At 47.9% G+C, this 14350-nt stretch overlaps 1 protein-coding gene across 1 annotated transcript; it reads left to right on the top strand.

Moving 5' to 3' along the window:
- Positions 1 to 3600: 3600 nt before the first annotated feature.
- Positions 3601 to 13739, top strand: URAD (ureidoimidazoline (2-oxo-4-hydroxy-4-carboxy-5-) decarboxylase). The gene is made up of 2 exons (XM_004774826.3): positions 3601 to 3841; positions 12559 to 13739. Exons 1-2 carry the CDS (start codon positions 3658 to 3660, stop codon positions 12897 to 12899), a joined length of 525 nt encoding a protein of 174 aa, XP_004774883.1. The 5' UTR covers positions 3601 to 3657; the 3' UTR covers positions 12900 to 13739.
- The last annotated feature ends 611 nt before the right edge of the window (positions 13740 to 14350 follow it).

Here is a 14350-nt window from a genome sequence, read left to right as displayed (position 1 = left end):
GCCAGTTAAAGGGAATGGATGTGTGAGTGTTACAACCAAAAAAACATGAAACAAAAATTTGTGGTTAACTATTTTCTCTGTGTTGGGGTGCCTGCGTGGCTCAGTCGGGTAAGTGTCCAGGTCTTGATCTCAGGGTCATTAGTTCAGGCTCCTCGTTGGGCTCCACACTGGGCATGAAGCTTACTTAAAGAAAAAAATAATTCTCCATGTTCAGCTAAAAGCGTCTTAAGAGAAAAATTATAATAGAATCAAATATAATATATTCAGCAACCAGAATGTAAGAATCCTATCTGGTAGGATCAAACAAATTATGAGGCTACATGTTTATATCATTTCACTTAAAAAAAAAAAAAAAAGATTTCAGGGCGCCTGGGTGGCTCAGTGGGTTAAGCCTCTGCTCAGGTCATGATCTCGGAGTCTTGGATAGAGCCCTACATCGGGCTCTCTGCTCAGCAGGGAGCCTGCTTCCTCCTCTCTCTGCCTGCCTCTCTGCCTACTTGTGATCTCTGTCAAAGTAAAAAAAAAAAAAAGATTTCATTTATTTGACAGAGAGAGACACCAAGAGAGGGAACACAAGCAGGGGGAGTGGCAGAGGGAGAAGCAGGCTCCCCGCTGAGCAGGGAGCCAGATGTGGGCACAATCCCAGGACCCTGGGATCATGACCTGAACCTAAGGTAGATGCTTAACCACTGAGCCACCTAGGTCCCCCTCATTGCACTTTTTTAAAAAGCTTTATTGATATATAATTTGTATACCACACAATCCCCCTCTGTATGGTGTACTGTTCAATATATTGGCTTTTTGCTCAGCTACAAATTGCCTTACCTTCTGACCACTTGCCATTTCTTCGATTGATTTGATCGGTGAGGGTCAACAGAGGTGAAGCCCAGAGTGCTGAGTTAAGCCCAGCAGCATGAGCTGCTGAGTTCCACATTAGTAATTTGTTTTTTTTTTTTTTGTCCATAGGTTTTTATGTCTGCAATTATTTAATTCCTTAACTTTTTTGTGTCTCGCAGTTCGAATGTTAGTAGGTAATTTGGAGTTTCATTATTATACAATAGATAGAGCAAAATAGAAGTTTCAGTGTCTAGTCTGTGCCAGAAAGGTAGCAATATCAGCAGGGAGGTCCTTCCCATCCTTGTGTATCAGCATTGCCATGACAGGAAGGAGTTTCTACTTGCAAATTCAGATGTCTATCTCCTGCTGTTCTCAGAGGAACTGAGAACCCCCAGGCTCCCAGCCCCAGGCAGGAGCTCCTTTGCTGGTGGAGACCCTCAGTGTGCAGAGATAAGAGCAGGAAATTGTAAGGGGTCAGGCCTGAGGGGTGGGGGACAAAGAGCCGTGGACCCAGGATGGTCTTCTTTCTTGGCTTCTGGCCTACCTTCTTTTCCCAGATTCCAGGAATGAGGGTGTAATAAGGCTGGAGAGCCTGGACAGACCAGTCGTGGGGATCCAGCCAGATTCCCCCTCAGTCTTATCTCTCCACAGTCTTATTTGGACATTGCAGATGCTGCACAGGTCATGCTAGAGTGAACCGAGGCTCAGGGCAGGGATGTCCTCAAGAAAGGGAAGAAATGGATATTGAGCTATTAGCGGGGTCTGCAGCAAAGTCCGCATGGACAAGGAAAAAGCTCTAATGACAGAAAGGATAAAGGAGAAAATTCTGTGGTTGGTCCAATGGAGAGATTGTATGCAGAAAACGTTAGCCCATGTAGAGCTCTGTAAAGGAGCTGTTCTCTGTACTTCTGTGTAGTCACTAATCTTTCCCCAAATCCCACAAGGTAAATACATCATTATCCCCATTTTACAAAGAAACTGAAGAACAGAAAGTTTGATCACTTGCCAAATGTCTGATCAGTGACAGAGGCAGGATCAGAACTCTCCTGGGTCTGTGCTCTCCACACTGAGTTCTATACCCCAAACCGTGTACACACTAGGGGATTCTCTGTGTTTTCACAAATACATGGTACATTATATATCCCTGTTAACTTCTATGAAGACAAGCCAGTAATGGCAGTCTCGTGTCACTGGATTTACTTCCTACAAAAGCAAACCTTACCAGCTTCTTTTCAAGAGATGAATTCTTGGTCCCTCTGTCAGGTCGTCAGAGGGAACCTGGGCTAGACAATGTCCACAAACAGGAGGACAAATTCCATGACATCTGAAAGATGGTCAAGGGCACTATTGTCACCCACCTGTCATAAACCACAGTGGACGATGTAGTTAACTTAGTAAAGCTAATATGGGGGGGGGCGCCTGGGTGGCTCAGTGGGTTAAAGCCTCTGCCTTCCGCTCAGGTCATGATCCCAGGGGCCTGGGATGGAGCCCTGCATCCGGGCTCTCTGCTCAGCAGGGAGCCTGCTTCCCTTCCTCTCTCTCTGCCTGCCTCTCTGCCTACGTGTGATCTCTGTCTGTCAAATAAATAAATAAAATCTTTAAAAAAAAAATAAAGCTAATATGGCCACTCTACCCTTGAGTTTTGACTCCGATGGAGGCAAACATGTAGCTAGTATGACTTTTACAAATATGTTTGCATTTTTTTGTTCTAAAGGGAAACAGCAGCAATTTATTTTAAAATTTTGACCCTTCTTTTTTTTTTTTTTTAACTTTATCTTCCATGGTTTCTTTTGTTTTGAGTACACATGAAAGCTATAGGTGAGAAATTAAATCTTTGTGGTCCTTTGGTCAACTAAGTCACCCCTACCGTGGGCACAGCTCTAGGCACCCAGGACACAGAGGCAAACAAGACACACCGTCTCCAGGCTCATGTAATTAGTTGGGGCTGAGAGATGATATGCAAATAAGTAAATACAATAAGCAAGGTGATTTCAGATAGGTTTGTATATATATTCAGGAAGAAACTAACACGTCATGGTGTCTGAGAGACAACTGTAAAGGGGACACCATTATCTCTTAGATGCCACATCCTGTGTAATGAGCATTTATGAAGTACCTGTCATGTTAAGCATCTGAGATACAGAGAAAAGATAAAACACACCATCTGACCTCTCTAGCAGCAACCAATGGGAAATCACACATTAGGCAGGTGGACTTGTGACCTGTGTTTGAGTTATCAGACAAAACTTCCTGGGATACCCTTGACATTAAAATGTTAATGACAGGGGCACCTGGGTGGCTCAGTGGGTTAAAGCCTCTGCCTTCGGCTCAGGTCATGATCCCAGGGTCCTGGGATCGAGCCCCACATCAGGCTGTCTGCTCCGCGGAGAGCCTGCTTCCTCCGCTCTCTCTCTCTCTCTGCCTGCCTCTCTGTCTACTTGTGATCTCTGTCTGTCAAATAAATAAATAAAATCTTTTAAAAAAAATGTTAATGACACCAAAAGGGTCTCTGGCTTGAAGGCCCACAGTGAAATAGGGTCCCTCCCAGCTTGGTGGGAACAATTTGGTGAGAAACATTTCCCATATAGAGATCTCCACTCCCCGGATTAGAACCTTAACCTCAGTTTGCTCATTACACAAGGATTGTGGATGTACTCCTGCCAGAGGCATTCAAAACATGCCACGCTGGTGTTGCATTAAAAAAAAAAAAAAAAAAAAAAAAAAAAAAAATCTTGCGTATTCAGCAAATATAAGCTGGCGAGCAGAGCCAGGGTCACCTGCTTTTGAGAGGGGAGCTGCCGTTCTCCGGCCTCGGGCTGAATGCAAGCAATGGACATTGAGAAGGTCAACTCCATGGACTTTGGGGAATTTGTGGATGTGTTTGGGAATGTCATTGAGAGGTGTCCTCTGATTGCCGCTGCTGTTTGGTCCCAGCGCCCGTTCTCCAACTTGGAAGATTTAGAGAAGCACTTCTTTGCCTTCATTGACGCCCTTCCGCAGTCAGGTAAGGCTTCGGCATTAGACGCTGAGAATCTCCACAAAAGGATTTCGAATATGCTTATCAAAATATTTTTATCTTTTTTTTAATTTTTAAAAAGATTTTATTTATTTACTTGACAGAAGGATCACAAGTAGGCAGCGAGGCAGACAGAGGGCGGGAGCGGGGGAGCCGGCTCCCTGCTAAGCAGAGAGCCCCATGCAGGGCTGATCTCAGGACCCCAAGATCATGACCTGAGCCGAAGGCAGAGGCTTAACCCACTGAGCCACCCAGGCGCCCCTCAAAATATTTTTATATGTTTCAGCCTAGTTGCTTATCGCTGATATGTTGATCAGCACTTTTTATTGTAAGGTTTACTTTCCTCAGGCTTATTCAATGCGAGTCAGACACTTGCAAGGTGTTAGGCCAAAGTGGAATTAAAGATGTATGTTGGTCTCAGCTCAGGTAGTGATCTCAGGGTCATGAGTTCTAGCCCCTTATTGGGCTCCACACTGGGCACAGAGTCTGTTTTTTAAAAAAATTGTATTAAATTTTTAGAAAAAGAGACATACGTTGGCTCAGGTAAAAGAGCTGTTAAATATTAAAGCTATGAGGTCAAGAGGAAGAGGAACAGGCACTTGTTTCCTCAGGCCTCATAGTCGCTCAGAGGCCAAAGGTCAGGCAGAGGGCCCACCCTCTCTTAGCCAAGTGTGTTCACTTTGGGAATGTCCTGTATGCAGGACAGGAGACAGCACAGTATCAGAATATCTCAGGAGCCCAGGGGAAAGAGCAGATGGGTGACATTTTTACCAGAAAGGGCCAGTTTGGACTGGACCGCCAAGGAAAGTAAACTCATTCAGATCAGCAACTCCCTGAGGGAGTGAAGGGGAAAAGACAAAAATCTGAAAGAATTCCTCTGGAGAAAGGGAAAGAAATTGTTGACTTCCTCTGGGTAGAGAGAGAAAAGAAGACACTTCTGGGTGTAGGGTGAGGAGAGGCGGGGGTGGAGGTTTAGTCTAACCCCAAGTGACTCAGAATGACACATGGCCTCACAAAGATTCAGAGGCCCAGGATTAGAGCCCACTCACTGGGCTGTCCTGTATCTTCAGAAAAGCTCGAAGGGAGATGAGGGGCAAGGGCTGCCTTCACAGAGGGGCCTTCTACAGAGATCTGGTCTGTGTGTGGAGGGGTTGGGGGAAAATGGCCACTCTCTTCACCATTACAAGGCCAAGAAACAGAACTCTTGCCTATCCATCCGGAGTTTGACATTCAGGATGGTTTCCAATTGTCAGATGAATGTCTCCCAAGGAAGGAACTCATTTTAATTTGTTTTAAGCACATTTAGCAAGAGGGGAGGAAGGTGTTAGAAAATCAAACTGACAGAAATATCAGGACTTTGTTGGCAGTCACCCAGTTCTCAGGGCCTTTTTCAGCTCTGCCATGGGCTCAGGAATTAATGAGGCTGATGGACACCAGAGCCTTGTGACTGATGACTCACAGGAATGTTCAGCCCTGGCTTGGGGAGGGAAGGGGTTCCCCTTGTCAGCCCACAGCCTACAGAGTGAGCTGGAAAGAGCAAGAACCCATGTTCATGTTCACCATGTTCACCAGAACCCGTGTTCAAAATGTCTGACAGGAAAATGTGGATCAAACGAAAAGCCTTCAAGACCAGAGGGAAATAATTTTTAAAGGGTGTGAATGCCTTATGAATAGCATTTTTTTCTATCACGGTAAAAATAAGAGAAAAATCCCATTATCTGTCTTAAAACACAAGGGATGATGGGACTGGGTGATGGGGCTGGGGAGGGAAGGTATTACATGGATAATTTAAATCCAGTATTCACTGGTTTATCCAGTTACTTGACATTTATTTAGAGTTTGCTGTGCCAGAAACTTAGATAATAAAATTAAAACTTCCCTATTTCTGTCTTCTTTCCCACCAGCAGGCACCCTGATAGGTTTGAGCAGAGGTTCTGGGTTAAGGGGTGCTTGGGTGGCTCAGTTGTTAAGCACCTGCCTTCGGCTCAGGTCATGATCCCAGGATCCTGGAATCGAACCCCGCATTAGGTTCTCTGCTCTGCAGGAAGCCTGCTTCCGTCTCTCTCTCTGTGTCAAAAAATAATAAAATCTTAAAAAAAAAAGGTCTGGTTAAGGTTAAATCCAATCACAATCCCGAGCAAAGTGGGATTTGGGGATTGGCATTCACTCCCTCTCTCCCAAGGCTTGTTTTTGATCCTTCTCCTAACTCAACAGGAACTCTGTATTCCAGCCAGTGTCAGAATCTTACATCATTCAGTGAATAGGATACTGGGACTTAATAAAGATTTAAATGCATGAAATGATTTAGAAGGTGAAATCATGAAATGATTTTTAAAGATGACGGTTCCTGATATTACGCTGTTCCCACACATTTTCCCTGGAGTGACTTTAGTGGCAAGTCAGTGGGACAAAATGCCCAGAGGAAACTGGAGGGTTGTTCGTTTCTGGACTAGACCTTGTTCTGTGGAGGGACTTCCCTGTGGGCTACTTCTCAGCCCTAAGCCAGCATCCACACTCTCTCAGACAGGTGGGAGCAGAGCTTCAATGCTGTATGGGTGGTCACACTGATGAGGTTGCTGCTGCTGATGTTGTTAAATAAGCAACTAATAATAACAATAGCTACAATGCATTTCACCCTTACTATTGGTGTGTTTCAGGCACTTTTCTCAGCACTTTGCATTTGTCAACTCATTGTATCCTTGTAACAATCTTATAAAGCAAGTATTATTATTATACCCATTTTACAGATGAAAACTGAGGCACAGAGAGATTAAATAACTTGGTCAAAAGAACACACAACTAGAAAGTGGCAGAACTGGAATTCAGAACTCTGATAGTCAACCCAACAGCTTTTGCGGCATTTTTAGAGAATCAGGGAGGAACAGCTAGAAACATTTTCTAGGGGTTACATCTATTTGTTCAGTAATTTATTCAATTAACATTAATGCCCGATGTCCCAGATGCTATGTTCAGCTGTTTAAATAAGCAAATAAAATAGGATTTACTGACTAGTCTAGCTTTAATCTTTGCATGGTTGGGAACAAATGGGTGTAATAGTCTTCGAATCCGAAAGCTAAAAGACACCTTAAAGTAAAGTTCGGGATATGGTAATCTACTTGGTCAAGACTTTGTTTTATACATGATCTAAGAAAACTGTCTATGGGGCACCTGGGTGACTCAGTGCGTTAAGCCTCTGCCTTCAGCTAGGTCATGATCTCAGGGTCCTGGGATCGAGCCCCGCATCAGGCTCTCTGCTCAGCAGGGAGCCTGCCTCCTCCCTTTCCCCCCGCCTACCTCTTGCCTACTTGTGATCTCTGTCAAATAAGTAAATAAAATCTGAAAGAAAGAATGAAGGAAGGAAGGAAGGAAGGAAGGAAGGAAAAGAAAAGAAAAGAAAAGAAAAGAAAAGAAAACCGTCTACCATTAGTGGAAACGAAAATCTTGTTTCTAGAGTAAACCAAGGTTGACAATCTATTTCCATTGCACCATGATGATTATTGGTCAGTAGGTGGCAGTCCAGGATTAATATTCAGCTCTAGCTCAACTGGCAAAGTACTCTGAGCCAAACAGTTCCTCATTTCCAGGCAAGGGGCAGGGCAAAAGTAAAGGGAAGATGGTTGAAACACTTACCCATACACACGTACCCTCACACACACACAAACACACACAGCCAATAACAAACCAATTCAGTATTGATTTGTGTTAAAAATCAAAGAGGGAAAAAGCCCTCTCATAACATAGGGTTAATCGTGTATCTCCTTGTGACATTCCAAAATTGCACAGTCGTTCTATAATTTATTACTTAATACATATTTCATAGTTGTTGAATGAATAAGAAAGATACTCATAATTCCCTGAAATGCAGATTATAAGGTACTTAGAAGAGACTATTAAAGGGTGTTCCATCAAAAAAAACATATAGTACTCCTTCCTGAGAGTGATGTGTTGGTCAGGTGCCCACTGGGTCCCAGGAATCGTACCAGGCATGGGGGACAGAGCAGTGAACAAGACAAGTGCCTGCCTTCAATGAGTTTACATTCTAGTAAAGAGGGACAGGATGAACATGAATAAGAAGATACTTTCACATTCTAGGAACTCTTAGAAGAAAATGTGTAATGAAAGAGGTCATTCTTAGGAAGTGACATTTGAGTTTAAGACTGAGAAATGAGAAGGAAGCAGTCTAAGATCCAGGAGAAGGCCATCTGAGAAAAGGCACTTAAAATTTTTGGCATTTCGGGAGCACAGAAAGCCCACAGTGTGGGGAGAATAGTGACAAGGGGAGAGATAGAAGGAAAGAGAGGTCAGGTACAGGGACTGAGGAGGTGGTAAAAGTGAGGGGAGATGCTCATTTGGACTCAGGTTGGAGCAGGAGAGATGGAGAGATGTGACTGGGTTCTCAGAATACATTTTAGAGTTTGATTTGCAGGTTTTAAAAACGTGTATTTATTTATTTAGAGAGAGCAAATGGGGGGAGGAGCAAAGGGAGAGGGAGTCTCAGGCAGACTCCCTGCTGAGTGTGGGGCCTGACCGGGGAGGGGGGCTGCTGTATTTCAGGACCCTGAGACCAGGACCTGAGCTGAAGCCAAGAGTCTGCAGAGGTTTAACCGACTTCACTACCCAATCGCCCCTCAATAGTTTGTTTGTTTTTTTTTTAATGGATTTGGGGGGGAAGACAGATCAAAAACAAAGAGAAATGAAGGGTAACTTAAATTTTTAATCTGAGTAACTGGATGGGCAGTGGTGTCGTTTTCTACAATGGGGAAAACTTTACAATTGAGAAGACAAGGTAGAAAATGGGAGCTTGTTGTGTCTGAGGGGCGTAATAATCATCCAAATGAAAATATTGAGTGTCCTTATGGATTACAACACAGGAACTCATTGGCAAGCTGTAGGCTGGACTGGATCTGGGTGTCGTTAAAACACACACACACACACACAAAACAAAACAAAACGGAGGGCATTCCTGCTGGTGGGGTCCCTGCTTAGCGGGGAGCCTGCTTCTCTCTCTGTCTGCCCCTCCCCCTACCTCATTCTCTCCCTCTCTTTCCTTCTCTCTCTCTCAAATAAAGAAATGAAATTCTTAAACAACAACAACAACAACAACAAACTGATGACATTTAAAGATACAGAACTCAGTGAGAACATCTGGGCATCAGTGTAAATACAGAAGGGAAGACAGGTAAGTACTGAGTCCTGGGGTACTCCCGTGTCAGTGATCTGGCAAAGTAAGAACCAGCGAAGAAAGGAGGCCAGCGCTGGTAATCTTTTAAGGAGAGAGGAGCGAGCCTGTGACATTCTCTCCAGAGGCTGAGGAAGAAGACCGGGCACTGGTCATGGGGCTTGGGCAAGATGTCCATCGTCTGTGGCCCTGATGAGTGTGCACTCGCTAGTGGGCGGGGCTGAAAGCTTAACAGAATGAACGTGAAATAGGAGGCGTGAAATAGGAGGTGAGAAAACGGGGAACACTGCGTAGACAACTCCTTTGAGGAGTTCACTGTAAGGAGGAGCAGCGATATAGAAAGAAACTAGAGGACAGTAGGGAATCAAAGGTAGGTTTTAATTTTCTTTTTTTTTTTTTTAAGATTTTTTTGTTTATTTGTTTGACAGAGAGAGATCACAAGTAGGCAGAGAGGCAGGCAGAGAGAGAGGAGGAAGTAGGCTCCCCGCTGAGCAGAGAGCCTGATGCGGGGTGGCTCGATCCCAGGACCCCAGGACCATGACCCGAGCCGAAGGCAGAGGTTTTACCCCACTGAGCCACCCAGGCGCCCCTCTTCAGGCTCTCTGCTCAGGGGGGGGCCTGCTTCCCTTCCTCTCTCTCTGTGATCTCTTCCCTTCCTCTCTCCTACTGTGATCTCTCTCTGTCAAATAAATAAATAAAATCTTTAAAAAAAAAAAAGAAAGAAGAAAGAAAGACTGAAGATTAGGCAGCATTGACATAGTCCTGAGAAGCACAAGATACTCCACTGCTGAGCTGCCCCCCCCACAACGAGGGTGGGGAGAATGCTCATGGGGTCAGCGGTGTGGGGCAATAAAGGAAGAGTCTTTGGTTAGATGGGATCAGGTTCCCTTTTTTTCTGAGCTGCCATCCTCTGAGGGACTCCCTGTACTTTTCTCTTTATCTGCAGCTCTGTGTGTGTGTGTGTGTGTGTGTGTGTGTTCTTCTTCTCTTTGCTCTGCCCTTTTCTGGGCCTCCCTTCTCTCCTCTTCTCCCACTCCTCCCTGCAAACAGTGTAAAACACAGGCTGGATCCTGGGCAAACATTAACCCCAGGCGGCATTTTCAAGAGGGGAATCAAACCCAGGGGAGTGAGAAGTGAGGTGTGAAAGCAAAAAGGAAAGAGGGACCAGCCCCACTGCACCTCTACCTCTCTCTGCTCTGTGGTCAGCTAGGGGAGTCCGCTGGGGAAGGACCCCCATGCGGGCGCCACCCAATAGCTAACTACTTCTCCCCAGCTCCAGTTAGGTCTCTAGAGAATAAGAAATAAGGGGGGAAGGGAAGCTGAGAGAAGGGGAGTCGGTGAGAATACTGACTCTCAGCCAGACCCCCCCCCACACACACACACACAAGTCACCACTGTCTACATGCTGCTTTGAAAACCTGAATATGCAAGGAGGGAGAGCCCGGGGGAGCCCTCAGGGTCGACTTGCAGAGCCACGCACGACTCTGTTTCCCCATTCCCAGCCGGCTGTTTGCGGGGGCCCAGGGCTGGGTGGGTGCAGAGTAGATTCTGCGTGGCAGGTGTCCGCTGGGCACAGCCAAGCTCCAGGGCCAGCGTTTGGGGCCGGGAGTGCAGGTAGGGAATTTAACGCCTTCATTTTCGCCCCACCCGGACCGGGCTGGACGCAGGAAATGGAAAAGAACCACCTGGCATTTGCAGCGCCCCAGGGATAGGGCTCCTGAGAGGGGGTCTAAAACAGTGGTGTTATAAAGATGGGAGAATTGGCGACACGAGTTTCGTTTAAATAAGCGCCCCTTAGCCTCATAGGGGCAGCCAGTGCCCCCAAACCGCCTGGCATTTGAGCTACTAAGTGACCTTGGGTAGGTCACCTAATCCCATCGGAACTTTCACTGAATGTTTTCTTAAATAAAGATGTCCCCACCCCAGTTATCCCTACCTGGCCCCTGTCTAAGAGTTAGGTGGTGCCATCCCAATCATCGTTTAATTGGGCAGAAACTACCAGGTTTGAGTACTGGGAGGTTTATGCCGTAACTAAAGCAAGTTTTAAATGATCTTCTTTTCCAACAGAACTCATGGCTAATCCCAGGGCCACAGTCGGATACTCCCAACTGCACCACAGTCCCATTAACAGTGTTTACTACGACTTCTAATAATGGCTGTTTATTGGATGTTTGCTAGCATTAGGCACTGTGTGTGGTTTTTTCTTTTTTTAAAGATTTTATTTATTTAAATAAAAGACATCACATTTAAATTTAAATAAAGAGAGATCACATTTAAATAAAGAGAGATCACCAGGTAAGGATAGAGACAGGCAGGGGGAGGGGGAAAAGCAGGGTCCCCACTGAGCAGAGAACCCAATGCAGCCTGGATCCCAGGACCCTGAGATCATGACCTGAGCTGAAGGCAGAGGCTTAACCCACTAAGCCACCCAAGGACTCAGGCACTGTGTTTTAGGGAAATGAATTGTCTCTAATGCTCACAGCTCCTCTGCAAGTTAGATGTCATTATCCTCATTGTACAGATTACGGCCGTCTGCTGACCATATCTGAAATTCTGCCCAGCCTTGACTATTCGAATACTCTCTCTAGAGAGAGAGCAAAATGGCTGGCTGGGGCTCAGGGAAACTCTCTGGATTTGGATTTAAAATCTCAGGTGTCAATCACCAGGGATTTCCAATTTTAGGTCTAGGAGATTATGAGAAACTATCTCCCAAGAAAACTCCAAGGCAGTCTGCAGTGTCTTTGGAACCTACAGTTGGAGAAGGGGAAGGAGCCTCAGGCAGGGTAGGTGATGAGTGGGTGTTATTTTCCTAAAAGGAAAAAAGTCACTTTCATTCAAAGGGCTGTGGAATTCCGGCTGGAAATGGGTTTCTTTACACTTAATCATCTGTAAGCCTCTTTGGATGCTTGATTCCAGAAGCCCAAAACTCACACTTAGGATCACAAAATCTTGGACATTTATTTGCCAAGCCCCATGGATGTTATCCCTCTGGACCCTCCCCGCCCGTCTCCTTTGGAACAGAACGAAACCCATTCTGTGGCTTTTGCAGGAAGTCTTCAGGCCCCCGTGTCCGGCCCTCTGAGACATCAAAGCCCCCTTGAGAGCAAAGGACTTTGAAAAGATACGAAATGCTCGGTCTCCTTATCGCGCGTCCCTGCTCCCTCCCGAGCAAGTCGTAAATTCCGAGCCCCAGTGGCCTCTCCCCTCCGCTCTTCTTGCCCCAAGGTCTCAAAGGACAAACTTGTCACTTCCCGCCCCGCCCCTGGGTGCAGGCCGAGGCCCCTGAAGCTGGGACGGAGGGGCGCAAGGTTCGGGACGTGTTTGAGGGGCGGTGGCCGTGGGCACCCCTGCACTTCCAGGACACCCCTTGTTGCCCTTCGTCACCTCCTGAAGACCCGGCTTCCCTGGCGAAGCCCTCTTCGGGCGGTGCAGGCGCCCGGGCTCGGGCGGCCCGCAGCCCCGTGCGCCCTCTCCGCCGCGCCCGCGGGGTAACGTGTTCCCGTCGCGTGTCTGTGCTTTCCTGCAGGCCAAGAGGGCATCCTGCGCTGCCACCCGGACCTGGCGGGCCGCGAGCTGCAGCGGGGAACGCTCACCGCCGAGTCGCAGCGGGAGCAGAGAAGCGCGGGCCTGACGAGCCTGAACGCCGAAGAGCGGCTCCGGCTGGCGGAGCTCAACGCGCAGTACCGCGCGCGCTTCGGCTTCCCGTTCGTGCTCGCCGCGCGCCTGAGCGACAGGGCGGCCGTGCCGCGGGAGCTGGCGCGCAGGCTGCACTGCCCGCCTGAGCAGGAGCTGCGCACCGCCCTGGGCGAGGTGAAGAAGATCGGCCACCTGCGTCTCGCCGACCTCCTGGGCGCGGAGCAAACCTGACTGTAGTGGCCGCGCGAGCCCGGGACCCGGGGCGCACGTCCGGACGTGCGGGGACGGTAGCTGGCGCGGGCCGGGAACGGCGTCCAACACGCGCGCAGAGGAAGGGGAGAACTGAAGCCACCGCACGAATAATGAGCCCTTTTGTCCACCCACTCACACGCGCACGCTTTGCCAAAATCTCTGTAGAGGTTCGTGCTTTGGCCCCGATTTATCCAGCTCACTGCTTCAATTCTTCACTCCCTTTGCAGCCCGTTGACACCACCAGCCTTTGTGGATTCCAAAGCGCTTATCCAGCTCTTGTTGGGTCCGCATCCTCTCCCGCTAAGCCCGAGCTGCAAAGCAAAACCGGAGGAAAAGGCATCTTTTTATTCCACAGCACTTTGTTTTTTCTTCCCCACCTCTTTTGCCGTACGGACATTAACATATGAGCAGAAGTAGTTTTCTCCCTCTGGGGCGCCTACGGGAGCCGGGAGCCCGGGCGAGGAGAGCGAGGTACTGATTTGGGTCCTCCGCGCCGGGCAAGCCGCGGGTGGGGGGTCCGTGGGCGAATGGGAGCCTCGCGACGGGCCAACGTTGGGAAGGCGCCCCGTGGGGGCAGGCGGAGCAGCTGCCACAGGCACTCTTGAAAGAGGGGTGGGAGTGGGGGTGTCTCCAAGCTGGACGGGCCTGAAAGTCAGGGGCAGGCGGCCTCCCCGCCTCTTCCAGAGATCGTCCCACCACCCCCGACTCTCACAAAGGTCGTCCCTTGAGACTTGGGTCGTCAGAACTTCAGGCTGCCTCGGGAGAGCCATCGGTCATTAAAAAGTTAATAATAAAATAAATAATAATAATTTAATAATACTCACTGAGTAGTGCTGGATATTCTGGCCCCCAAGATGAGGATGAAACCACCCCCTACAGCGCTGATAAAGCAGGTAATGGAGGAAAATGGTGCCCATTGCAATCTTTCTGGCCCTCATAGGCGGTTTCTGGGGAGGTTACCAACCCTGGGGCTCCAGCGCTGTCGGTCCTGAAAGCCAGAATGTCCATTCATTCATGCAAAAGGGGTTGATCTCGCTCATTCTCTCTCTCTGGGGAGCATGGGTTCTCCCCACACACTGGAGGGTTTGTCTGACCCCAACAACACGACTGAAGTTTGTGTTGGCACAGGAGAAACAAGTCATACCCATCCTCCTAGATGCAGACCTGGTAAGAAGTGAAGGCCCTTTTGAAGACTGGAACCTCCATTAGGGACCATCCCAGGCCCAGGGTAGCAGCAGCAACAGCAGCAAGAAAACCTTTTCACAAAAAGCAGTGTGGCCACACATCGGTTGGGGGGGCTGAATCTCACAGAAAGAAGCTGCTCTGACCACACCAGGTATTTCAAACAGGGAACCTCCATCCCTCCTTTCCCACCATACAGGTGTTCTCTGCTCGAGGTAAGGGGGGAAGATTGGAGCTGGTGAGGGGGC

The sequence above is a fragment of the Mustela putorius genome, unplaced genomic scaffold (genome assembly GCF_011764305.1).
Source record: "Mustela putorius furo isolate JIRA1106 unplaced genomic scaffold, ASM1176430v1.1 tig00003942_pilon_pilon_pilon, whole genome shotgun sequence".
Lineage (NCBI taxonomy): Eukaryota > Metazoa > Chordata > Mammalia > Carnivora > Mustelidae > Mustela > Mustela putorius.
This window is presented reverse-complemented; position numbering and strand designations above follow the sequence as displayed.